Here is a 26,469-nt window from a genome sequence, read left to right on the forward strand (position 1 = left end):
GCACAACAGGAGCAAAGGGTGATATCTCACCCTCTTATCACATTCCTGTCTCAATCCAAGTCAGGCCCCTCTATGGCTTGGGGGAGGAATTCAAGTGCATACCAGGAAACAGAGGTTTGCGCAGTGGAAGTGGTTTAAAGCTCTCTGTCACCCTAGCCCAAGCAATCCACTTTGAAAATAAAACAGACTTTTTGTGGTTAGGAAAGTGATTGGGAAATGCATTGAAAACTGTGGGATGGATGAATGATTAAACACCCTGCAAGCAAATCTTATTGTCTTATAAATGCCCCCACAAACTAATCAAAATGAATGTTCTATAATAATTGAATGCAGCGTCCTTCTAGACTGCTGGGGTGGTGGGGTGTTGACCCAAGTCATTGATGCATAAGCGGTGGATTTATACTGGACGGTCCAGACATCATTTCACTTTGTGAAATGTTCTGCAATGCTTTCCCAGCCTTTGCTGCCTGGAGGGGAATTCTTGTGCAACAAAAAGCAGTACGAAAAATAAACCAGAGCAGTTATGATATAAAAATCACACAGGATTTCAGAAAGTTATGGGGCATGCATCAGTTTGAAACAATACAGCATCTCTTCTCCCAAACTTCTGCAGGTGTAGACAGTATTGAAAGCTGGATAATACAGTATATAACCACCCCAATACCACCCTGAGCATCATGAATGCACAATTAAAAGAGGCATCTGGTGGGCCAAGTAGTCTAACCGCTGCATAAGCTTTGTGCAAGCAAATCAGGATACATCAGGATACATGCTCAATAAACAGGTCATCTAGGGGAACCCTTAAAAAAGGTAACCAGTTATGTAAAACCCCAAAAGGCAAAGTATTCACATGCTTTGGGGTCCAGTTCTGCCTACATAAATAACTCACCCACCCATCCTCTCCTCACCCTCTTCCTGCTTACTTGTAAACCACGAGGATCTGGATGAGAAAGTTGGAGAGGAAAACCAGGAAAGTGCAGGCCGTGTAGTAATTAAAAGATGGGAGCGCGGAGAGACGATACTGGAGAAGGCAAAGAGAGAGAACCCAGGGTGAGCAACTGTGAAAACAAGGGCAAAGGCTGCTCTGCACAACATCCCCACTTTGTTGTGCATCATTTTCTGTGGGAATGTTGTGGATAGTAGGAGAGGATATATTGATGAAATATTATCTTTCCTCACTCACTCTAGTGAGTCAGTAGCAGAGTATATACCCCAGTATATTGCAAGAAGCTAGTTGGTAGATTCGTTTGAATCTCTTTACTTAAACAATTCAATCTGGTTTGTCCAGATTGGGTTTATTCCCTTTGTTCCCTCTCAAAAAGAAAAGACAATAGTCTTTTCTTAAAAGTAATGATAACAAGTTTACTTACATTCAGTTCACAGTAGGTTCCCTGAAGGCAGACTTTAGCTTGTAGTTCCAGAAAAAAGAGTGGCTTCATCCCGTGTACAGAAATGAGCCCATGTGCAAAACCATCAGCAAAATCATCAAGAGAACAGCATCAAAAGAAAAATAAGGGAAGATGGCTGCATGACCAGCCCTTTTATGGGGTCACCCAGGGTCACACCCATCTACCTGGTCACACACAGGGGGAGGATGCTCCAGACAGGTGTGACAGGAAATCCTCCTGGCTGCAGTAACATCCCCCCGTGTGTCCTCTCAGGGCAAACAGGAAGTGTTGTGCTTGACTGCTTATGTTACATCCCACATTTTCAGCTTCCTGCAGAGGCAGAGTATAGTTGTCATGGCTACTAGCCACTCTTAGCCTCATCCTCCATGAATTAGCCCAGTTCTCTTTTAAAGCCATTTAGGTTGGCGTTCATCACTACATCTAGCGGGAGTGAATCCCAAATCTTATTTCAGTACCAAGAAACAACAGGAGGGCCCCTGCTGCCCTCCTACATTTGCCACCTGAGGCTTCACTCTGCTTAATGGTAGGAGTGAGCCTGACTTCATATTGTAGCGTTCAACAAACAAACGCCCAAGTCCTTTACCTCCTTCTCAAGGGATTTTTCCTTGAAGTACAGCGTGATACGATTCAAATCTTCTGATTCCTTCCATTGTCTGCAGGGGAGAAGTGGAGGGGAAAATGGGAGATTTTTCCTTGGGCAACATTCCCACCTGCTTCCAGCCATCCACCTCTCTTTAAAATGGAGATTAGATTTGGCCCCAGATTCCCTTGCAGCCCACAAACTCATAGTCAAACAGGGAGACGGGCATGGTTGTTTTACAGTAGTGAATGTGGCATACGGGAGGCGTTGGGTATCTCATGTAATAGTAGATAGGTAAAGGGCTTGGGAAACAGTTAATAATAATGATTTAATAATAAAATAATTTTATTATTTATATGCCACCCATCTGACTGGGATGCCCCAACCACTCTGGGAGGCTCCCAACAAAATATGAAAAACTCAATAAAAACAAGCAGCAGGCAAACTGGTTCCTAGCGCTGTTTGTGACTGGGGGAGAAGAGGTAGGTTATCCTCTCCTTTTCCTTTGTTCCTTTCCTTTGCTTTTTTGCTTTTCTTGCTATGTATGATCCACTGCAACAGGAAACAGGACTCCTGTAGCAGTGGTGCAGGAGGCAGAAACTTCGAAGATGCAGCTCCTCTTATTCCTGCAATGCAATGACGTGACAAAGCCACTCCCGACATCAGGAGGGGGGGTTGCGGGCTCACGCCCACTAACATCCGCAGGGGGCTGGCTGCAGCCCCACGTGATCAGGGAAATCCTCGGGCCACGTCACTCCCTGAGCCAGCCAATCGGCTGGCTGCAGGGGCAGAGCTAGCGGGGTCATTTAAGGACAACGCGGCTCAAGAACACCCCTTTTCCTCTTCAGTTTAGCCACAGTTTCCCACCCACCCTCCCTCGAGGTTTTTCCTCTGACTTTGCTATGGACCTCGGTTGGTCGCCGCAAGGGGCCTGGTAGGAGTTTTTCCACTTGGCTAATTGGCATTGTTTTTAAAGCCATTTGGTTTTTTCGCCTACCTCGTAGCAAAGCGTCACAACTCCTTGGTTTTGGCGGTTAGGCATTGGTATTATTATGCTGATGAGTCGGGGGGAGGAGCACCATCACCTCCCCCAAATATATAGGGGTAGTCCGATAAAGGATTCCGGGGGGCGTTGCCTTGTCCAAAACCTATGGAGGCTAGGGCCTAAAGCGCGCTCCCGAGCGGTGACCCCTCGGTGAGCGCCTAGGGATGTGCATCTCGGGGGCTCCCCCTATTGGTGCTTAACCCTTCCCGGTTCTATGCCGGTTAGTCTGATAGGACCAATGCCTAAAGCCAAGACCGCTCTTACCTGTAACCAATAAAGTTGTGGCCATTTGTTGCCCATTAACCTTAAATTCTGGTGTCCTGTGTCCTTATTTTATTCCAACTGGTGGGGGGCGGGAATCGCCACGCAAGCTGCACTCACCCAAATGCCCTCTCGTGTGCCATTATTTCATGCTAGCAGAAGCCCTTTCCTCTGTTGCATCTGATTTTGTAATTATCCCTGCTTCTTTCCTGTGCCTCCGTTTTCCTCTCCCCACCCCACCCCCCGCACAGTCTCATTGACGCACTTCTGCGAGTTAAGCTGTTCGATGAGCTGAAAGAACTTCTCGTCCACTCCTTCCAGGTCTTCATCTGGGCTTCTGGGGGCACGCCCGCTGTAATACAGCCAGGAGAGGAGAAAGAGCGAGAAGAGTATTGAGGAATCACACAGAAATCAAAGAAACGCAGCGTGAAATGCCCAAACAGCACAACAGAGAGAATAAAATAAACGGACAGCAGAGGGCACGACTGAGTAAGCAACTGGACTCCCAATGCTCTGTATCTAAGATGGGAAAGTGGGGGGTATTTTACCAGCTAGCAGGCCAGGTCCTCACTTCTCCCAACCCCCATATCTTGAGAGATGGGTGGGGCCACTCACTTGTCCATCACCTGGCATCACCATGGCACACTGGTCCGCACAACTTGCAAACCCCACTTCTGGCAGGGATCTTAAGTCAACAACAACATTCCTCCCCTCAACTCAATGGGAAATAGGAGTTAGGAAGCGTTTAGCACAACCTTCCACAATCTGGTACCCTTTGGATTTTGCTGGACGCCCATCGGCCATCAGCCCCAGCCAGCATGGTCTCACACACACCATGAGGTCTCTCGTCAATTCAGGATGTTCACCTAGCTTCCCCTCCCAAGATTAATTCTGGTACCCTCCACTGTGCCACTAAACTTACTGCAGGCAAGGGGTAGTTTAGGTGGTCCCAGAGCATCCTTGCCTTGTTCTAGGGCTCACATACATTGAGAGACCTACCTAGCTGACAACAGAAGCCTAAGGAATTGTGACAGATTCCATGAGACTCCCATTCCATCTCAGGGTGGCTCTGCAGTCATTGGAACCACAGGCTTAACATGCAATTCTAGCCATGGAAGAACTCTAGCCCCACAGATCTGCAGAACATCACAGCAACCGCAGAAGGAAGCTAGACCGCAACATCCTGGCTCCAATCCACAGTGTGATAACACCAGACACAATGTACATTTTGCTCTCTATCTCTTCCTCCTCCCCTTCTTTTCTCAGTAATCTATTTGCTTGTTGGCCTCTTCCTCCTCTCCCCCCTCTAAACAAGATACCCCCCTTGTTACCGTTCCAAGGTCTTCTGCTGGTTCAAGGACCCCAGAGAGATCTCCTGCAAGAAAACAGAAACACTTGTTGCCTTCAACTGTAGGGACACAGCTGAGAGCCTGAATGCTCCCAGGGAGCCTCTTCGCCTAGCTTCCATCCAAATTTGTTTGCACGGAAGCTAGACAGTGTCAAATGCCGCATCTTTCACTCTATAAGACGCACCAGACCATAAGACGCACCTAGTTTTTGTAGGAGGAAAACAAGAAAAAAAATATTCTGAATCTCAGAAGCCAGAACAGCAAGAGGGATCGCTGCACAGTGATCCCTCTTGCTGTTCTGGCTTCTGGGATAGCTGTGCAGCCTGTATTCACTCCATAAGATGCACACACATTTCCCCTTACTTTTTGGGAGGGAAAAAGTGAGTCTTATAGAGCAAAAAATACAGTACTTCTGGAAAACTCACTACAGAAGTCGAGTGGCACATTTGACTTCTGACAAGCATTACTTTTTAGGAGGGAAAAAGTGAGTCTTATAGAGCAATAAATACGGTATTTATTGAGCAAATTGTTTGCAGGGAAACAAGAGGCTGCTAAATCAAGCAAACCTTATCCCACATTTTCCAGTGCATTTTCCTATCACTTTCCTTATTGCAAAATAATACAATCCTTTCTCTTTTTTTGCGGAGGGGGAGGGTAGGTTTGTGGGGCAAATCCTCCAGATCAGCTTTAATTTGGAAACCTGAATTTGATGGTTTGTGATTGAAATGACAGCCTGGAAGCTCCCTTAGACAGTGCTGCCAAATGGACAACCTGCAATATTCATCTCACAGCTAGAGCACATTCGCATTATAGAGCAGGCACCCCAAAACTTGGCCCTCCAGATGTTTTGGGACTACAGTTCCCATCATCCCTGACCACTGTTCCTGTTAGCTAGGGGTGATGGGAGTTGTTTCCCAAAACATCTGGAGGGCCGAGTTTGGGGGTGCCTGTTACAGAGGGACTGCCTTTAGTTGAGGGTGTATTTAGGAAAGTAGGAAACTACCTTATACTAAGTCAGACCACCTAGCTCAATACTGTCTACACTGACTGGAAAAAGCTCTCCAGGTTTTCAGACAAGGAATCCTTCCCATTTCTATCTGGGGACACTGAGGATTTAACCTAGGACCTTGTGTGTGCAAAGCAGATGTTCTACCACCGAGCCATGGTCCTTCCTCCTGCAGCAGGAGATGGGCGCCCACACTTGCCACTCATTTGCAAATTCCTCTGACATCATTGCTAATGATGCATTTGGCAAACACAGGAAGATGTCTTATACTGAGTCAGACTATGGGGCTCACCTAGATCGGTGTTCTTGACACTGACTGGAAATGCATCTCTGGGGTTTCAGGCTGGGGAAATTACCAGACCCACCAGGAAAAGCTGGGGAGGGACCTTTTACAAGCAAAGCAGATGCTCTCTCATGCGGCTAGGGCATGGCATCTAGCTAGGCCCTGATTCTCATGCAACTGGCAGCATCTAGCAGCAGAAAGAAAAAGACTAAGGGCCCATCCACACCTCCACTTAATGTGAAATGCATACCCCCTTGTGCCTTTTTATCCCCCCCCCCCTTGTCCATACAATGTTCACCAGAAACAGCTGCTGTCCTGGACTTTCTCCTGCGAAAACCCTCTCCTTGGAAAATCTGGAAAGAGATCTGCGGACAGCTTTCTGTGGATGCCTTTGACTTTTTTTTGGGGGGGGGGGTGAGAATCTAGAAAAAGACACTTCTATTGCACCTCCTCCCTCATTTTCCACCCTTCCTGCAAATACTGTATTGGCCCGAATATAAGCCGCACCGGCAAATAAGCTGCACCTTAAAAATTCGGCGACTTGGGGGAGGCTTGGGAGCCGCGGATGGGATGGTCGCCATTGCCCTGCACTTCTGAGCTGATCTGGGGGGGGCTGCACCGCTTTGCCGGCAGGCTCCCCCCTCCGCCCCCTTCGTTCTGACAGCTATGGGGAGGCTTGGGAGCGGCGGGGAGGCTAGGCGTAGTTGCCCCATGCTCCCAGGCTGCTTTTGGCGGGGGGGGGGGGAGCTGTGCTGCTTTGTTGGCGGCGTAAGGTCGTGAATATAAGCCGCACTTTAACTTTTAATGATCAGAATGGGGGGGTGGCTTATATTCGGGCCAATACGGTACATTGGGTCCAATTTGTGTTTCTAGTTGGAGTCTCTGCCATTTCCACCTTGAATCTGCAACACAACTGCTTCCCCCTGCTCTATCTTTACACTATGTGCTTAAATGGAACTTAGGAATGGAACCTTATACCGAGTCAAACCATTGGTCCATCTTGCCCAGTATTGTCTGCAGTGGGTGGAAGAAGCTCCCCCAGGGCTTCAGACAAGAGTGTCTCCCAGCCCTACCTGGAGAAGCCAGGGGTTGAATGTGCTCCCCTTTAGATGAGCTACAGCCCTTCCCCCCAAAAAACAGAGGTTCCCAAAAGCACGCGAGCAGGTGAGGAGGTTATTTTATCCCAGAGCTCAATGGCCATAGGAAAGGTGCTTTGAAACTTCTGCCGTTCACCTTCTCCTCCCTATTTTTCTCAAAGCGCAGAAGAGAAAATGGTGGCACCTGGGTTCCCCCCAAAGAGCGACATTTCCAGCAAAGCAACTGTGGTTTTAAGACATGCTTCCGAAATTCATGTGCGGCAGTGAGATGGTTTTCTTATCCTCCACCATCAATGCCCACCCCATGTAAAATGTACTTCTGAACTCTAACACCTTCCCCCGCCCCCTTCCTGGATAACCCTACATTTTGTGCTTGAATGCAGAACTGCAAATAGCAGACAAGCACTTTGTGTCTGTTAGTCCTGGCCCACAAGTGGTTAGAGTGCTGCACCAGGATGTGGAAGATACAGGTTCAAATCCTCACTCAGCCATGAAGCTCGCTGGGTGACCTTGGGCCACTCACTCACTCTCAGCCTAACCTACCTCACAAGGCAGTTGTGAGGATAAAACAGGGAGGAGATGAACGATGCATGCCACATTGAGCTTCTTGGAGAAAAGGAGAAGAAGAAGAGTCTGAATTTAATATCCCGCTCCATCACTACCCGAAGGAGTCTCAAAGTGGCTAACATTCTCCTTTCCCTTCTTCCCCCACAACAAACACTCTGTGAGGTGAGTGGGGCTGAGAGACTTCAGAGAAGTGTGACTGGCCCAAGGTCACCCAGCAGCTGCATGTGGAGGAGTGGGGAAGCGAACCCGGTTCACCAGATTACAAGTCTACCGCTCTTAACCACTACACCACACTGGCATGCAATGACACAAGGAAATAAGGAATAGGCATGCAATGAAACAATGATAGTAAGAAACCTGTGAGCTTTTAACATGCACAGCATTTTGTATCTTGCTTCAAAGACATGTGAGTGCGGTTGATAAGATAATCTCATTTCTGCTCTCCTTTCTAAAAACATGCTTTTGAACCTTTGCGCGCAAGCTCAGATGCACTAGAGAGAGCAGTAGAAGCTTCTCCGTAATCCATTTTGCCAAAATAAATATGGCAGCTGAACAGGGGCAGCTCAGGAAACAAGAAGAATTACCGGCGAAAGAAGAATGGCAGATGAAATTAATGGACTATGCAGAATTAGATAAGATGACAGGAAGGATTCTAAACCTGCAGGACCAGAGATTCTCAGAAGACTGGAATAAATATGCAAACTATTTGAAAAGCAACTGTAATCAGCAGATTATGCAAGCAGTTTTGTAAGGAGGACTATATGAAATATTGCAAGGAAGATTATGAAGAGAGTTATTAGTTAAAGATTATTAAAAGTAATAGAGAAATTAAGAAATGTAAATCAAGTGAAAAAGATTGAAAAATCTTCAGATGCGGTTGATGGAAGTCTAAAAATTGTATATGATATGAAATTATGTTTAAAAATTAATAAAAATATATAAAAAGAAAAGAAAAGGGGCAGCTCAAACGGCTTGAGGGTTCTCAGCACATGTCCTTGCATTGACATGAGCACAACCTGCTGGACATACCGAGTAGTTGCTCCTGACAAACCCTGCTGGTTCTGCGGGGAAGTTGTCGAGGTGTTTGAGGTTGGCAAAGGGTTTGGCTGCCCCCCACGACTCCAGGTAGCGAGTCATCCGCGCTGGGGCCCTCATCTTGTAGCCCTCACCTGGTGCAGGTGAGAGGGTGCCGCTGGAGGTCTCTTCTTCAGCCTAAAGACAACAGGAACCAGAAGAGCAAGTGGAAGTCCTGAGTGACAAACCCCAGGAAGCGGCATCCATATATCCCTTAATGGCAGCTCTCAACGGCTTCACATAGATGCTACATAGCATTGGGGTCAAAAGTGTGCCCTGAGACTGGTCCCAACTAGGGCCAGGGCCTTTTCAGTACTGGCCCCGACTTGGTGGAATGCTCTGTCACAAGAGACTAGGGCCCTGTGGGACTTGACATCTTTCTGCAGGGCCTGCAAGACAGAGCTGTTCCACCTAGCCTTTGGTTTGGACTCAGTCTGACCTTTATGTTGCCCTCCCCTTATGGTCTTGATCTATCGGCTACTTTTAAAATGAGGCTGCATTTTAAATTGCATTTTAACCTGTATTTTAAATTGGTTATGTTTTTACTGTGATTTTATTGCTGTTAGCTGCCCTGAGCCCGGCTCTGGTCGGGGTATAAATAAAATGTATTGTTGTTGTTGTTGTTACTTAAATGCCAAGCGGTCGATGAGCATCCCCCCAGAGCTATTCTGTGGAACCCACTGTGGAAGAGTGGAAGTGTCACCAATAGGCAGGGGCGTAGGAGGGGGGGTGCGGGGGGTGCATCCGCCCCGGGTGTCATCCTTGAGGGAGGGTGACAAAATGGCACACTGCAGGGGGCGGCACTTACCGCAGGGACTGGCCTGCAGTGCACCCGAGCCACGCATCTCTCCTGGGAGTGACGCAGCAGCTCGCGGCTCCACGCTGCCCGAAACAGCAGCATGGGGCTTGCGTCTACCAGGTGGACTCGGTGGGCAGCTCGCAGCACTGCCCCCCTGGGCGGATCACCACGCTGCCCCCATGCATGGATCACCCCGGCACCCCCATGGGCAGTTCGCCACAGCACCCCCGTAGGCTGCTCGCCACGCCCCCACAGCTCCGGGTACCAGAGCAGCTAGTTACGCCCCTGCCAATAGGGTTGCCATATTTCAAAAGTGTTGAGCTTTTGGGGGGGAGGGACAAAGTTGCTGAGCTTTTCTGCAAAATCTCCAAAATAATTGAAGTTTTTGCACTTTTATGGTAAAGGAAATTTACCATAAAATCAACACTTCCAATATGGGTGGCCAGACATTTTTACTGATTTTCACACATTCCACCTGAACGCTATTTCTGACGGACAAATCCAAGATATGTCCAGGAAATCCCGGATGTATGGCAGACCTAGAACATACATCTCACAAAGCCGATCCAGGAGGATGATGAGGCCAATGTTATCAAAAGCTGCAGGGAGATCCAGGAACAGAAGCAGGATTAGACTCTGAATATCCTTATCCTAATAGAGATCATTGATAAGGGTGACCAAGGCTGAGTGGGTTCCAAAACCAGGTTTAAAATCAGGTTAATGTGGGTTTACACCAGCCTTTCTCTACCATGGGTCCCACCTTGTTGGACTACACCTATCATCATCCCTGCCCACTGGTTCTGCTAGCTAGGGATGATGGGAGTTGTATTCCAACAATATCTGGGGACCTGAGGTTGGGAAAAGTTTGTCCAGATAGTAAGTTTCACCAAAGTATACCTGCAGCTGCTCCACCACAACCATCTCAATCTCTTTTCCAAGAAGTGATGGAAACTAGCTGATAACTATCTATCACAGACTAGGAAGTCCAGGTGAAGCTTTTTTCCTTTTTTCCCTCTCCCCTAAAAAGTGGATGCACCACCTCCAGTTTCAAAGCAGATTTCCTCACCCTGGGGTCAACGACCAGGAAGGTTTTGATTTTGTTCTCCCTCAGGTAAGAGTCTCGTGGCCAGAAACAAACTTCCTCCACAGCGTAGGCCCCACCCAGGTGCAGCAACGTGGCCTCCGTGATATGAACCCTCCTGAAAGGGAAAAGAGACAGGAATGTAGACGGATACAGAAGAGGGCAGCCAAGGACACAGAGGTACAGTTCCCCCCATCTAGGACCACTAGAGGTCACCCCAGATGGCAGATCGAGTCCTAGCTATGTATACAGTGGTACCTCAGGTTAAGTACTTAATTCGTTCTGGAGGTCTGTTCTTAACCTGAAACTGTTCTTAACCTGAAGCACCACTTTAGCTAATGGGGCCTCCCGCTGCTGCTGCGCCCCCACCGCACAATTTCTGTTCTCATCCTGAAGCAAAGTTCTTAACCCGAGGTACTATTTCTGGGTTAGCGGAGTCTGTAACCTGAAGCATATGTAACCCGAGGTACCATTGTACAACAGAATGGACAGGCAGAGGCCACTTGTTCATTATACAATAACTCAGGGGCACTCTGTCCCACAAATAGCAACACAGTCAAAAATGTGTATCATCAGTTACAGCGGAGCCTCGGGTTACATACCGTCCTCTTTACGAATGCTTCAGGTTACGAGCTCCGCTAACCCGGAAGTAGGTGTTCTGGGTAGCAAATTTTGCTCCGGGGTGCGAGTGGAAGTCGCACACCGGCGGCATGGCAGCAGCAGGAGGCCCCATTAATGAAAGCACGCCTCAGGTTAAGAACGGTTTCCGGTTAAGAACAGACCTCCGGAACAAATTAAGTTCATAAACAGAGGTACCACTGTATTTGTTTGGTTGTTGCTGAGATTCCTTGCTAGGCCACTAGGGGCCAGCATCCAATCTTACATACGCAAGAACCAAAGCCTTTTCTGGACCAAAGTGGGAGCATTCCCTCTCACCATGTCGCTTCCCTCACCCTGGCACACCTCCTGCTTCCATGTGATTGGCTAGCGTCACATCATCGGACCAGACATCGTACTGCCACTTCTGGAGCCCAATCACCCCACACAGGACGTTCCCCGAATGGACTCCGACTCTCATGTTGATGTCCACTCCAGTGGCATCACGCAGCTTCCTATTTGTGAGAGGACAAACAGGACAAAATAGTAACGAAATAAATGGAAGCGATTAAAAGTGAGGGGGGGAGGGACACACCTCCGTACTGTATTTCAGAAATTAAAATAGCAAGTCAGACATCACCTTGCCGGCAAAGGTCCGTATAGTAAAAGCTATGGTTTTCCCAGTAGTGGTGTAGGGAAGTGAGAGCTGGACCATAAAGAAGGCTGATCGCCAAAGAATTGATGCTTTTGAATTATGGTGCTGGAGGAGACTCTTGAGAGTCCCATGGACTGCAAGAAGATCAAACCGATCCATTCTTAAGGAAATCAGCCCCGAGTGCTCACTGGAAGGGCAGATCGTGAAGCTGAGGCTCCAAGACTTTGGCCACCTCATGAGAAGAGAAGACTCCCTGGAAAAGACCCTGATGTTGGGAAAGATTGAGGGTAAAAGAAGAAGGGGACGACAGAGGACGAGATGGTTGGACAGTGTTCTCGAAGCTACCAGCATGAGTTTGACCAAACTGCGGGAGGCAGTGCAGTGGAAGACAGGGGTGCTTGGCGTGCTCTGGTCCGTGAGGTCATGAAGAGTCAGACACGACTAAATGACTAAGCAACAACACAAGAGGTAAAAGGTGAAAGACCCCGGATGGTGAAGTCCAGTCAAAGGTGACTATGGGGTTGCGGCGCTCATCTCGCTTTCAGGCCGAGGGAGCTGGTGTTTGTCCGCAGACAGCTTTCCAGGCCAGCTGGGACAGAGCAACAGGAGCTCACTCTGTTGTGGGGATTCAAACTGCTGACCTTCCTATCGCCAAGCCCAAGAGGCTCACCCGCATCCCTATCAAGTCAGTAACATTCTACTAGCCTGTTTTAAAAGAGGTCAGAGAGTGATTAAATATCAGTTGGTAGAACATGAGACTCTTAATCTCGGGGTTGTGAGTTTGAGCCCCACCTTGGGCAGAGAGGGTTGGACTAGAAGACCCTTGGGGTCCCTTTCAACTCTACAATTCTATGATTCTATGTTGCTGGATTACATCTCTCATAAACCCTGCCTGTTGACTATGCTGGCTAGGGGCTGATGGGAGTTGGAGTCCAACAAGATCTGAGATGAGTAAGTGGGCATCAGGTTGAAGAAGTCTTATCCAGAGCTACGGTTCTCAAAGTGGGGGGTATTGTCTCCACCCCGGAGGTGGGATTACCTAGGGGGCACGAAGAGGCAAGGGATGGCAGTGGGGCAATGGAAGTGGGTCCCTCCAAGTGCTTTGATCTCTTATTCATGATTGGCCAGGCTAGAGCTAGAGCAAAACACCTTCTTCTGTTCATATGCAATGTTTTATAGCTCTTGTTGCTTCTGGAGTTCATTCCTTTGGTCACATTTGTATGTACGATTCTAAATTGTTGAAAGGTAGCCATTAGTCATGGCTGGTATCGCTGTATCGAGTTAATTGATTTTGTTGAATTAATTAAACTAAGTAGTTTAAACTGGGTTTTGAATAAACGTGCAATTCATTGTTACTGTTTTGAATTTTATTGTGTTACTATCTTCCTTAGTGGGCCATGCAAAGCACTATTCTAAATAATATATTTTTGTAGGGTAGGGGAGCACCGGGGATGAGTTTATGGCCTGAAAAACTTGGGGACCACTGATCTAGAGATTGCAGGCTCATACTGGGAGAGAGAGTCCCTGAAGTAACCTGGGCCCAGGACATTTAGGACTTTAAAGGTGAATTATCTGTGGAATTTATTTATTTATTTATTTATACATACATACATACATACATACATAAATACATACATACATACATACCCCACCCATCTGGCTGAGTTTCTGCAGCCACTGTGGGTGGCTCCTTCCTTAACACTTCCTTAAACATATATAGCTTACAATATAACTTACCAATATGTTAGGTAAAGGTAAAGGGACCCCTGACCATTAGGTCTAGTCGTGACCAACTCTGGGGTTGCGGCGCTCATCTCGCTTTATTGGCTGAGGGAGCCGGCGTACATCTTCCAGGTCATGTGGCCAGCATGACAAAGCTGCTTCTGGCGAACCAGAGCAGCGCACGGAAACGCCGTTTACCTTCCCACCACAGCGGTACCTATTTATCTACTTGCAGTTTGACGTGCTTTCGAACTGCTAGGTTGGCAGGAGCAGGGACCGAGCAACAGGAGCTCACCCCGTCGCGGCGATTCGAACCGCCAACCTTCTGATTGACAAGTCCTAGGCTCTGTGGTTTAACCCACAGCGCCACCCGTGTCCCACCAATATCTTGTATAACATTAAAGGATGGAGTTGTAGATCTTGAATGGCACATGTACCAAACCAGAGCACCCCAATGTTGCTGCTGCTCAGACCTCATTCATGACTTGGGATCCTTCCCCCATTTTTTCCTCCCCCTCCCTCTCATTTCACCTGCCAACTGCCCACTCCACTCACTTGATGGCCTGGCACATGTCAAGGCCCATCTTGACGCAGTTCCGGGCATGGTTGGGCAGCGACACAGGCAGCCCAGAGACGCAGTAGTAGCAGTCGCCCAAGATCTTGATTCTCATGCACTCGTTATCCTGGGAGGGAACAGGGTTGAGGATGAAGCTTGCCACCTGAGACAACATCTTGGTTTCCTTGGCAACGTACACATCATGACTCACTGGCTTAGGGCTGCTCAGCTAGGGTACCATTTCTGCACAGAGGGGTAGAATGTTTCTATGGCCACCACAGCACAATTTCCCCAAATTTCCCTGAAGAAAGGCACTGATTGTTAATCTGCTCTGGGAATTGTAGCTCTGGGAGGGGAATAGGAAGTGGGGGGGGGGTCTTCTAACAAATCCCAGCACCCTTAACAACTGCACCACCCAGGATTTGATGGTGGGGCTGGCATAAATCCTGGAAAAAGGGGTTTAGGCTGCATCCTAAGCCTGTTCACCTGGGTCAGGTAACCTGGGAACCTGGTATAAGTTAAGCCTGCAAATACTCTGTTTAAAGACTTGTTTTCTCTCTGTCAAGCTTAGTCCAGCTCTGCCAGCAGTTTTGCTCCAGACTGGAGTTTGGATATAACACACTCTTCTGCCAGTTTAATTTAATTTTACACCAGCTTCTTGTCTACAAGATTTCCTTGCATGCCACTAGACTCCACCTCCCATCAGCCCCTGACCAATGACCAGGGGTGATGGGAGTTGTATTCCTACAACATCAGGTTCCCCGACTCCAATCTAAGGAGAACAAACTGTTTTAAGGCACGGGAAGAGTATTTATAGAGGGAAGATATTCTCTTACTACCTTGGCGATCTGGTCAAACTTGCCAAAGAGTTCGTTGAGCATGAGGACTAGCTCCTTTGGGGAGCATTCACTGGCCAAGAGCGTGAACCCAACAATGTCAGCGTATAGGATGCTGCAAGAGGGCAAGGAAGAAAGAAATGAAAGATGTTGTGTGGAACCATGCGATGGAGTGGGATTCCCCCAACCACCTCCCAATTGTTCAGCCCTAATCCACATACATCAGGTCAGGCAATCTTGTAGATGACAGATGGCATCAAAAGGAAGTACCTGATGTTTTCGTGGCGCTTGACGTAGAGGTTGTGGAAGTTATTGGTGCCCTCGTGACGGTGCTGGGCCTGGCCTCCATCCCGGAGCCTCTCGATGATTTCGGCCTTCATTTCCAAGGCAATGTAGGCAGGAAGGATGGAGAGAAGCAGATGCTCCTAGGAGGATCAGCACAGCAAGGTGGTGGTGGGAAGAATCAGGAACAACAGAGTCAGTTTATAGTACCCTTCCAATACTGGACTGAATGAATGCTATGCTACCTTCAACATTAATTGGTTTGTTGGTGAGCTCTTTTTACAAGTTTCAGAACCTGGGAGTTCCCTGTGCAATGAGTTTGAAGGGGCCTTTCTTTGTCTATGATTGGAGAGGAAAATAGCTCCTCTGTGCATGGGCAGAAGAACACCCAACCTTTACAGGAAGGTTTAAGCTCTGATATCTCTCTTGTGCATAAATCAAAGGCCTGACGGAATGGATGCAAGCCAGAAGGGCCTGATCCAGGTCATAGGATGATAGGAAGCTACTCTACCATGTCAGATGTTCGGTCCATGCTGCTCAATATTATCTACAATGTTCCCCAACTTGGTGCCTTCCAGGTGTTTTGGACTACGATCCCATCAGCCCCAGCCAGCACAGCCTATGGTCAGGGATGATGGGAGTTGTAGTCAGGCAGTATCTGGAGGGCCACAGGTTGGGAGAGGCTCGTCTTCACGGACTGGCAGCTGCTGTCCAAGGTTTTGGGCTGGAATCCTTTCCATGGCCTACCTGGAATGGAACCTTCTGTGCGCAAAGCCATTCTCCGTACTCACCTGGTGCCTCTTCTCAGACTCCAGCTTGACTCGGGATTGGATGAGGTTGAAGGTCTCGTGGAAGGTCTCCCCCAAGGCCACCTCCATCAAGTGCTTATGGTAGGCACCCACCAGGTTCCCGCAGACAAAGATGACGAGATTGGCCAGGAGCTGGAGGCAGGTGCAAAAAGAGAGGTTGTAAGGCGAAGAAAGACTGGGAGGCGACTGTGACACAGTGCAGTGCTGGAAAGAGAAACCAGCGTGGTGTACCTTTTTTTGCATGTCGGACAAGGGGCTCATCCAACTTCCTCTTGTGCCATGTTTATAGGCCCAGATTTGGGCTTTAAAGCTCTGTGTTTATTTTATTTGGTCCCAAAGCTGTCCCTGGGAAAACCCACATTTCATTGCTTAATCACAATCAGGTTTTCAGCAGTAAAATGCGGGTTTTCCCAGTGAAAGCACAGGGACCAAAAATGTTATGTACTGAAGTTCTCACCCTGGGCCAGCAGGGGGATACTGTAGATAGTTCAGGTCCACATATGCAAATAAGGGATCGAAAGTGACATTCAGTGATTGGATAGTTACAGAAAGTTGTTACAGTAACGTTGTACTGGAGCTCTATATAAGCAGGCTGGCTGAACCCTTCAGTTCAGTTCTGTCCTGGCCTATGAATAAACAAGAGCTGTTTGAAGAATCTTATATGTCCCTCCACAACTTAACAAAAACAAACAAAAAAACCCTGCTTAGACATGGAAAGCATGGCACAAGAGGAAGTCTGGATGAGCTATAGGACTGTGGGAGACCAAGGCTTAAATCCCCATTCAGCCTCGGGCCAGTGACCTCGGGCCAGTACTGACTCTCAGTCTGGCCTACCTTGCACAATTGTTGTGGGGATTAAGGGGAAAACCATGTCTACAACCTAGAGCTCCTTGGACAAAATGTAGGATACAAATGTGATAATACCTCAGGGTAGAAATTCTGCAAGGCCCATTATCAGTAAGGCCAGCGTCACCACGCAAGAGTGCAGCCTGACCACAGATCTGCTTTAAGAGGAGCCCAACGCTGATTGTTAGAGTGAAAAGCAACTCCATACAAAGTGCAAGGAAGGCACTGAATGTACAGCAAAAAGCTAGGGTCGAATAAGCGATTTCAAAGACTGTGATTGGATGAAGAGATGGCGAGATGCCAGGGTGGCAGAAGCTGGTTGGCTAGAGGATGAAGCAGCTAGGATGATGTGTGCTCCCACAGACTCCGTTGGACTCCGGTAATGCGTTACTGAATGAGGTCAGACTCATGCTGAATTTGCTGTGAGCGTCCCTCAAAGGGAATTTCCCCCCACACAACAGGATTTCCCAGGAATATCCTATCGGCCCACCTTGTGATGCGAAGCACGGATGGGGTGACAAGGCCCCACTTACCTGCAGCGCTAGCTCCGACCGTGAGCCGCGCCCCAGAGAGAGGTAGACGCTCAGGACGACGATGTGGGAGAGGGAGGAGACCAAGCCGGCAGCCACGGCATCTTTCATGCCAACGGGCAACATGGTGTAGACGGTGAAGATGATGAAGAGGAAGAAGGAGACCTTTGGGAGAAAAGAATGCGGCATCAGTTCTCCATGTGACAGGAGGGAAATTAGGAATGTGTAAATTCCACTAGTCGGCGAAAGAAAATTGGGGGTCAGGGAATAATAATAATAATAATAATAATAATAATAATAATAATAATAAATTATTTATACCCCGCCCTCCCCAGCCAAGACCGGGCTCAGGGTGGCTAACACCAAATATAAAACAAGTTGATTGGAATACAACTTAAAAACAAGGTTAAAATACAACATTAAAATGCAACCTCATTTCAGCAGAAACTCAAAAACTTTTTTGGGGATGAAAACATCAAGTCTTCACCAAGGCTAACTATCCAGACTGGTCCTACGTGGGCCACAATCTGCTGAAATGGTTTCTGCCACATTCATGCTGACTTTGGAACAAGCATCCCTCAGACCCATTGTCAAGAACTTGCCTACTCCCAGTTTTTCCACACATAATATCCATCTGTTTCTTCCATATCAGTCACCAATCTACAAGTAGGGCTGCAAATAGAGGCAGGGCTGTCTTAAGCATATGCGACACCGGGGTGCAAAGATCCGCCCGGCGCCCCTCCCCCCCAGGTTGCCCAGTCCCAGGTGCGCAATTCCTGTCTAGATGTTCTTTGAACATGACCCCTGCCTTTACATATGGCCATGTGAAGAACCCTTTCTTGCAACCTTACACGTCTTTGCGCTTCCAGTAGATAACTAACTGTAGAACGATTTGCTTGTTTCAACTGTGCTATGACACTATTATTATACAGTGGTACCTCAGGTTATAGATGCTTCAGGTTACATACTCTGCTAACTCAGAAAGAGTACCTCGGGTTAAGAACTTTGCTTCAGGATGAGAACAGAAATCACGCGGTGGCAGCAGGAGGCCCCATTAGCTAAAGTGGTACCACAGGTTAAGAACAGTTTCAGGTTAAGAACGGACCTCCGGAACGAATTAAGTTCTTAACCCGAGGTACCACTGTATATATTATTGGCAGAGTTGTGCCGTTAGTTGACTGTATGTCTGTAAGTATCTCCAGGCTTTGATATGCACGTTGCTCTTTAATTTGCTGAACTAAGTAAAATTGTCCTTTATATTTGCAAGCCGGTTTGGTGTCTTGGTTTCATTGTAATACCTGAATATAAGCCGTGCCCTTAAAATTTCACAGGTACTCACACCCATTCCATTTTACCACATGTCTGTTTCAGCAGCGATATGGTAAAAGCCAATTTTTGTAAGGTCATGAATTTAAGCCACACTTTAAATTTTCATGGTTGGAATTTGGGGGGAAAGTGAGGCTTATATTCAGGCCAGTACGGTATAATGGCATGCTCCCAGATGTCAATCAGGAGAGGGCTGCCAATGCAGAAGGCGGGGATAGGTTCAAAGAGCACTACGCTGAGACCACCTCAAGCCTACATTCAGGTCTCTGAAGGCTCCTCCTATTCCTCATTTTAATTTTCAGGATGCAGCCTGAGCCCCTCACCTGATCCCAGGCACTGACCACCCCTCCGGTGAAGACAAAGACATAGCCCATGGTCATCAGGCAGGTCCAGATGATGGCGGAGAAGATCCGGGTGCATTGCTGGAAGAAGCTCTCTATGCACACGAGGATCAGGATGAGGCTGAAGATTGCCAGGGCAACGAATAATGTAATCAGGAAGCCCAGGTTGGAGGAGAAATCCTGGAGAGAAAAGGGGAATTAAACGAGCAATTCCGTTTGTGCTTGTTTGCAGCATTGGTTTGAGTTATACCACTAGGGGGGCACTGCGCTCAATAGCAGAGCAAATGCTTTGAACGCAAAAAAAAAGAGAAAAATCTCAGATTTAGGCCAGCATCCGCCTCAGAGAGTCAGGACACCAGGATGTGAAACATCAGTGCTAGAGACTCTGAATGGAGCACAGAATTCCCGGGCAGATGCAGGAGTGTTCAAGCACAGTATAATGCAGCTCTGTATGTTCAACGCAGCAGCAAATAGAGCGGTGCAGCTGGCGGTTTGGACTTTGTGCTACGGCTCAATGGAGGCTGGCCAGTTAGGGCAACGGAAACAGTGTCCATCACCTCAGACTGCCTTCTTACTTTCAAACAGTCCAGAGTTTGGCACCACCTGTCAGCTTCCTCCTCTTAATCTCAGGGTCAGTGTTGTGTGCAGTGCCGGATTTATGTATAAGGTAAACAAGCTATAGATTAGGGCCCCACTCTCTTGCCCCCCCCCCAAAAAAATATACTTCTTCTTAATTGTATTTCAGTTCAACAATTACTTTGATAAAATACATATTTTGTTATGTGCAAATGGCTTTAGATACCTATTAGGTCCATAAATTACCATAAAGGAAAAGGTAAAGGGACCCCTGAACACTAGGTCAAGTCGTGACCGACTCTGGGGTTGCGGCGCTCATCTTGCTTTATTGGCCAAGGGAGCCGGCGTACAGCTTCTGGGTCATGTGGCCAGCATGACTAAGCCGCTTCTGGCGAACCAGAGCAGCGCACGGAAACGCTGTTTACCTTCCCGCTGGAGAAGTACCTATTTATCTACTTCCACTCTGATGTGCTTTCGAACTGCTAGGTTGGCAGGAGCAGGGACCGAGCAACGGGAACTCATCCCGTTGCGGGGATTTGAACCGCCGACCTTCTGATCGGCAAGTCCTAGGCTCTGTGGTTTAACCCACAGTGCCGCCCGCGTCCCATAAATTACCACAGTATAGCATATATTCAACACAAAAAAACAGTGACAATTTGTTTTTGACAAAGGACAGCTGGAGATATAAGAGGGCCTCATTACCCTCAGTAGCTTAGTGCCTCATCAAACCTAAATCCGACCCTGGGTGTGCGGTCTTTGGTCTAAGAGGACTAGGCTAGCCCCCTAAAGGGTCCAGGAGCCTTTCCTCCACCTTCCCAAATCCGGCCTGACTTTAGGAAGGAGGCAGCAGGGCTCCGGCATCCTGTCAGAGGACTGGCGCAATCCTCCCCAAAGCCCACGAAGCTTTCAGCAGAAAATTACAGGACATGCGGTGATAGGAAACGAGGCCCCCAAATGCATTGCACATTTAAAGCAGCATTGTGGCTTCTCCTCAAAGAATCCTGGGAGCTGTATGTTAAGAGTGCTGAGAGCCATAGTGCAACAAAAGTGGAACTGGAAACAACAATCCCAATCTTTCGTGATATGAGAAGTTAGAGCATGGGTAGGCAAACTAAGGCCCGGGGGCCAGATCCAGCCCAATCGCCTTCTAAATCCGGCCCACAGACAGTCCAGGAATCAGCATGTTTTTACATGAGTAGAATGTGTCTTTTTATTTAAAATGCATCTCTGGGTTATTTGTGGGGCATAGGAATTCGTTCATTTTTTATTTATTTTTTTCAAAATATAGTCTGGCCCCCCACAAGGCCTGAGGGACAGTGGACCGGCCCCCTGCTGAAAAAGTTTGCTGACCCCTGAGTTAGAGGATTACAGCAGGAAGTCATGGGGGCATACACCAATTGGAAACAAAGCAGTTTGTCTGCCTCATAACTTTTGCAGGCACTAATGGTACTGAAAGCAGCATGACAGCGTGGTGTATGAAGAGCTAAACAAAACTTTGTTAAGAAAACAGAAGCTTTTTTACTGAGGATATTAGACACAGATATAGCCAGAGAAAACAAGAGAATATTCCTTTACGCTACAGGGGCTGCGAGAATACTAACTGGCAAAAATTGGAAAAAAGAAACCATAGCAACAAAAAAAGTGTGGCAAGATAAATTATTTGACTACAGTAGTACCTCGGGTTACGTTACCTTTGGGTAACGTAATTTTGAGTTACGAACGTGGCAAACCCAGAAGTGTATACTTCCAGGTTTCTCCCCGTGCGCATAAGCGCTCTATCAAGGCGTGCACAAACACAGAAGTGGCGCCTCCGGATACTGACTTTTCGGGGTAAGTACGGACCCCCGGGATGAATTAAGTTCATATCTGGAGGGTCCACTGTATATTGAATTGGCTAGATTAAGAGGAGCCATTAGGGGTCAGCCCAAGCAAAAATTTCAAAAAGAATGGGGAAAATATAGAGAATACCTGAAAAAGCAGTGTCCTCAAATTAATACTTGGTTTTGTTTCAACTAACTTCTGCAAAATAAATTATAGTATAAAAGCTAAAAATAGAAAGAAAAAGGGGTAATAATAAAATAAGGAGACAGTCTACCAAAAACGAAAAGAGAACCGTGTTTAGGATGAAGGAATTCAACTGGAAGAAAAGAATTGAAATATGATAGATATATATATACTGTTGATTATCTGACCTGTGTAAGTTTGCATATGGTATTATGTTTTATTTGTATTTCATTGTTTTTTGGTTTTTTGGTTTTGATTGTGCATTTTTATGAGTGAGTGTGTGTGTATGTGTTATAAAATAAACTTAATAAAAAAATGAAAGCAGCATGACATATATCCTTCCTGGAACCATCATGACTACGAATTATTGAAAATAAAGAGGATGTCTGGAGGGACCCAAAAAAGATCTTGAAAGCCTGAAGTCTGCCCACCAAGATCTACTCTGCTTTTTCTATTGCCTGCTGCCAGATCCTTTGAACTGGAGGTGCCAGGAATTAATCTGAGGACTTTCTGCCATTGAGCTATGGTCCCTCCACCAAACTCAGCTATTCTCCCAACCACCTCATCTAAGGATGGGGGACCTGCGTAGTCCTCTGGATGTTCTTGGTCTCCAAAAACCCATCAGCATGGATGATGGGAGTTGAAACATCAGGAGGGCCACAAGCTCTCCCACCCATAACCAAGTTCTTAGAACCTAAGAACAGGACTCATGGATCAGGCTAGTCCATCATCTTGTTTTCACCGTGGACAACAGTGGCAAACCCACAAGCAGGACCTGAATGCAACAACACTCTCCCCTTTCTGTGGTTTCCAGCAACTGGTATTCAGAAACACAATACTTCCGAAAAAGGACATGCAACAAAATGATCAGAGCAGAGAGCTGCTGATATCCACATCTTCTGTGAATTTGTCTAATCCTCTTTTAAAGCCATCCTGTTGGTGGCCTTTTGTGGGAGCAATTTTTTTCTGTTCTGACTCCCATAGACACCCCATCTCTCTCGTGCGCGCTCTCTCTCTCTCTCCTTGCAAATATGCTTACCCGGCCACTGGCAAAGGATGTCACAATGAGAGCCACGCAGATGCCCAACACAATGAAGAGGAGCAAGAGGATGAGGGGGTACTGTTGGCTCAAGCTGTAATAGGTTTGATAGTAGAGGTCCTCCCGTGGGGTGTCGCTGCTGGTTGACTGCGGGCGACGCTGGCAGGGCATGGCTTTCCTGCTCCCACAAACTGCTGCCTTGGAGGGGAGGAGAGCTCACTCCTCCCAAGGTGAGTAAGGGAAAGTCAATCAGCACCTCTTGCTGAAGCTGTTGAGGGTACCCATTTGTACTTCAAGGCTGCAGAGCCCCATCTTTGAAAAAACGGGTGTATTAATCCAGACAGGGGACCTGGGGAAATCCAACTGAGCAGTGAGCATGAAATCTGGGGTGATCTCAATGTGGAACGATGTTCTCAGCAAGAGCCACCTAAGTCAGGTGAAGTGGGCATCATCAGTGCAGAGAGTCTGAAACACGAGGCCCTGGGGAAAGAAATTAAAAGTAGGTAACAAATGGTCCTTATTCACACTTATAGATTAATATTGAATACTTCAATAGTACTGCTTGTGTTCTGTTAGCCCCAAAATGGAAAATGAACAGACTAAAGAAGAATGGCAACTTAAAGAGATGGGATATACGCAGCTTGCGGACCTAACATATAGAATAAGAGAACAAGAAGAACATACGTTTAAAGAAGATTGGGTAATGTTTATTGAATATAGGAAAATGGTGTATATTTGAAAAAGTGGGCAGCATTAAGATAAATTCAACAGTGTAAATCAGTTTTGATGGATGTTATAATGGAATGCTGAAGGGTTTAGTTTATATAAAATATGCAGGGATTTATGTTGTGCAAAATGAACCATGGAAAGAGAGGAAGGGGAGTCATTGATATGTTAAGGTTGTTTAACTGAATATTCTAAAATGTGAAACATAAATTTAGTACTGAAAATGCCAGAGAATTGTTATCTTGGTTATTCCTCCTTAGTAATAATGGGTACAAAGGTTCCACCTTGTTGGAGGTCTTCAGGCAGAAACTGAAGGGACATCTAGCTCTGAACTTCATATATTGAACCCCAGAGTGGTTGGAGTAAATGACCTAAAAGGTCCCCTCCAACTCTATAATTCCACAATCTGTTTCTTTAACTACATGCATAAGTATTCATGAAAAGACAGATGTTGTCATAGAATCATATAATGGTCAAGTTGGAAGGGACCACGAGGGTCATCTAGTCCAACCCCCTGCAATGCAGGATTTATTTTTTTAACCCAATGTTTAACTCAAACCCACCACCCTGAGATGAAGAGTCTTATGCTCTACCAATGGAGTTATCAGTATTCTTCAACATTAGGACCACGTATGTCATTGGGCTACAGCTCTCATTACACCTGACCATCAGCTAAATTGGCTGGGGATTATGAGAACTGTAGTCTGGCAACATCTGGGGACCCAAAGTTGGTGCCTTTGGCTTTTGTTTTTATCATCATCATCATCATCATCTGCCGAGTCCGTATGGTGCTGTGGTGAGTGTCACTCTAGGACCTTGGAGACCAAGGTTCCAATCTCCACACAGCCATGTAGCTCACTAGGTGACATTGGGTCTCTCTCAACCTGAATTGTCACACTGGGTTGCTGTGAGGATAAAAATGGGAGTCATCTCCACACCAGGATTCTCAGGTTTATAGCTCTGTGAGGAATAGATGACAGTTCCCAGGAATCTTTGGGGAAATCTGTGTGCTTCACATGTTCTTTAAACATATGGTGTGGATATGACTGAGAAGCACCATGGCTAGAACCTTGAGCTTTGAGAGGTGGGATATAAATGTAATTGCCATCATCATCACCACTACCACCACCATTATTATTAATTATTGTAAGGACTGTTTTGAACACAAGGATGTGATAATTGTGGCCTCGAAAGGAAAGGAAAAGAGAAACAAACAAAGTAAGAACCTCTCATCATCTAAACTATGAGCTCTGGCAAGTGATATATTAATAATATGCAAAACAGCCATGCTGGAATTCGTGTGAATTCACATCCTCAGTGAATGAGTGCAGAGATGGTCAGATAGAAAGAGTGGATAGAAAAGTCAGAAAAAGTTGTCTGGAAATAAAACAAAGTGTGAAGGATGGGAGAAGAGAAGAGAAGAGGAGAGGAGAGGATACATGGCTGACTAAAAGACATGAGGCTGGCTACTAGAAATTTTATGTATTCTTCCCCTCAAAAACATGAACTACCATATTTTTACCTCACCTTCCTCTAATGAGCTCTATCATATTTTGCTTCACAACAACTCTGCGAGGTAGATTATGGTGAAATCCTAACCATGCCTACTCAGAAGTAAGTCCTGCTAAATTCAGTAGGGCTTACTCCCATGAAAGTGGAGCTAGGAGTCCAGAGAGCTTTATTGGCTGGGCTGGAATTTGAATTCAGAGCTACCTCTGCCGAAACCAGACTTGACTATCTGTTCACGTAGCCCATATGAGATAGAGGAGGCAGATCTGAGTTTTAGGGATACAAAATGATAACCGATTCAGGTGGATGGATGAAGTTCAGGGATGATAACAAAAAGTGAAATGCATCTCTCTCTCTCCCCTCTCCCTCCATTACACACAGAAATAAATATTATAGATGATAGATATAGTTGATTGATTGATTGATAGATAGATAGAGAGATGATAGATAGATAGATAGATAGATAGATAGATAGATAGATAGATAGATAGATGATAGATAGATGATAGATAGATATCTTGCCCACTTGGGAAATCAATCAGTTTTTATATAAACTGTCAAAGTGCCACAACAAATTAAGCATCCGTCAACCTCTGCTGTGCTCCTTTGCAGAGTATAAATGCAAACACTTCCCACACACTCCCGTTGGTGAGTGCATATGTTTCTGAACAGTTCCCTCTTAAAAAGTGCTATTTCACAAAATCCAGGACTCACCCCATGCCACAAATATTCACCTCCCTTATTCTGTGCAGGTGAAGAAATACCCAAGAACGATGGATTGCTGTTCCCATGCCTAGCTGACCACCCCCTCTTGCCTCTCCACCGATCATCACGTTTTTTGAAAAGGCAAGATGCAAAAACCCATTCAGTCTTCCATCTCTCCCCTGCGCAGCCTTCCCTGCCTTGGACACACAACAGGCAGCTGCCACCTCACAAAGTACGCAAACGCCGAGGAAGCGGGCGCTTCTTAGCTTCTTACCTGCTCCAACAACCACCGGCAGCTCCATCCTCGGAGCAGGCAGCCTGGAATCTCTCCCGTTACTCACCATGCTCCGACTTCTCTCACGCAGCTGCAGGAAGTCAGTCTGCCTGCCTCCCCACAGCCCAGCCAGCTCAACTTGAGATTAAAAACTCCCCGGCAAGATTAACACTTTCATCCCCAAGGGTCAGGGGGTGGGATTCAATGGCCAGGGGAGGCACAGTCCTCCTGGGTTGCTTTCAGGTGGCCTGTTCTATTCAGCACTCATCCAGATTCACCTGCACAAAGTTTGCAGAGAGGTTGGACACCAGCAGCTATGCACTGAATATGTTTGCTTCAAATATGTATGCAGGGAGGTTCGAAGATGAAGCATCAAGGACTGGCTACCCGGCACTTTCCTGTGCGTTTCCCCCTTGCTTTCCTTATCTGTAAAAAGTCTGATTGTGCTTCCTGAGTGTCGCAATCTGTGGGTGGGTGGGAGTCAATCACATAGCGACAAATCCAGGTTGTGCAATTAAAGCTGGCTGCAACAAACCCGCCTTCTTAAAAGACTGGACTTCTTGCAATAAGGAAAGAGAGGAGAAA

The 26,469-nt window shown here is 46.9% G+C and overlaps 1 protein-coding gene across 2 annotated transcripts in view; it reads right to left on the bottom strand.

The window, feature by feature from the left end:
* ADCY4 (adenylate cyclase 4) overlaps positions 1 to 26,020 on the bottom strand; it is a gene marked incomplete at its 5' end in the record, with an annotated part of 49,427 nt that extends 23,407 nt beyond the window's left edge. Inside the window, 15 exons of one of the 2 annotated variants that reach the window (XM_083581383.1) lie at positions 924 to 1,021; positions 1,993 to 2,062; positions 3,561 to 3,647; positions 4,627 to 4,670; positions 8,627 to 8,809; positions 10,537 to 10,669; positions 11,505 to 11,663; positions 14,081 to 14,208; positions 14,921 to 15,032; positions 15,188 to 15,342; positions 15,991 to 16,140; positions 17,388 to 17,549; positions 19,034 to 19,231; positions 22,671 to 23,150; positions 25,885 to 26,020. In XM_083581383.1, coding sequence (XP_083437509.1) covers positions 924 to 1,021; positions 1,993 to 2,062; positions 3,561 to 3,647; positions 4,627 to 4,670; positions 8,627 to 8,809; positions 10,537 to 10,669; positions 11,505 to 11,663; positions 14,081 to 14,208; positions 14,921 to 15,032; positions 15,188 to 15,342; positions 15,991 to 16,140; positions 17,388 to 17,549; positions 19,034 to 19,231; positions 22,671 to 22,841 — 1,850 coding nt within the window. Of the gene's footprint in view, positions 1 to 923; positions 1,022 to 1,992; positions 2,063 to 3,560; positions 3,648 to 4,626; positions 4,671 to 8,626; positions 8,810 to 10,536; positions 10,670 to 11,504; positions 11,664 to 14,080; positions 14,209 to 14,920; positions 15,033 to 15,187; positions 15,343 to 15,990; positions 16,141 to 17,387; positions 17,550 to 19,033; positions 19,232 to 22,670; positions 23,151 to 25,884 lie in introns of those variants that run through there. The other variant, XM_083581382.1, reaches the window with a different exon arrangement.
* Positions 26,021 to 26,469: the final 449 nt, after the last annotated feature.

Source organism: Podarcis filfolensis (genome assembly GCF_964270895.1).
Source record: "Podarcis filfolensis genome assembly, chromosome: 13".
Lineage (NCBI taxonomy): Eukaryota > Metazoa > Chordata > Lepidosauria > Squamata > Lacertidae > Podarcis > Podarcis filfolensis.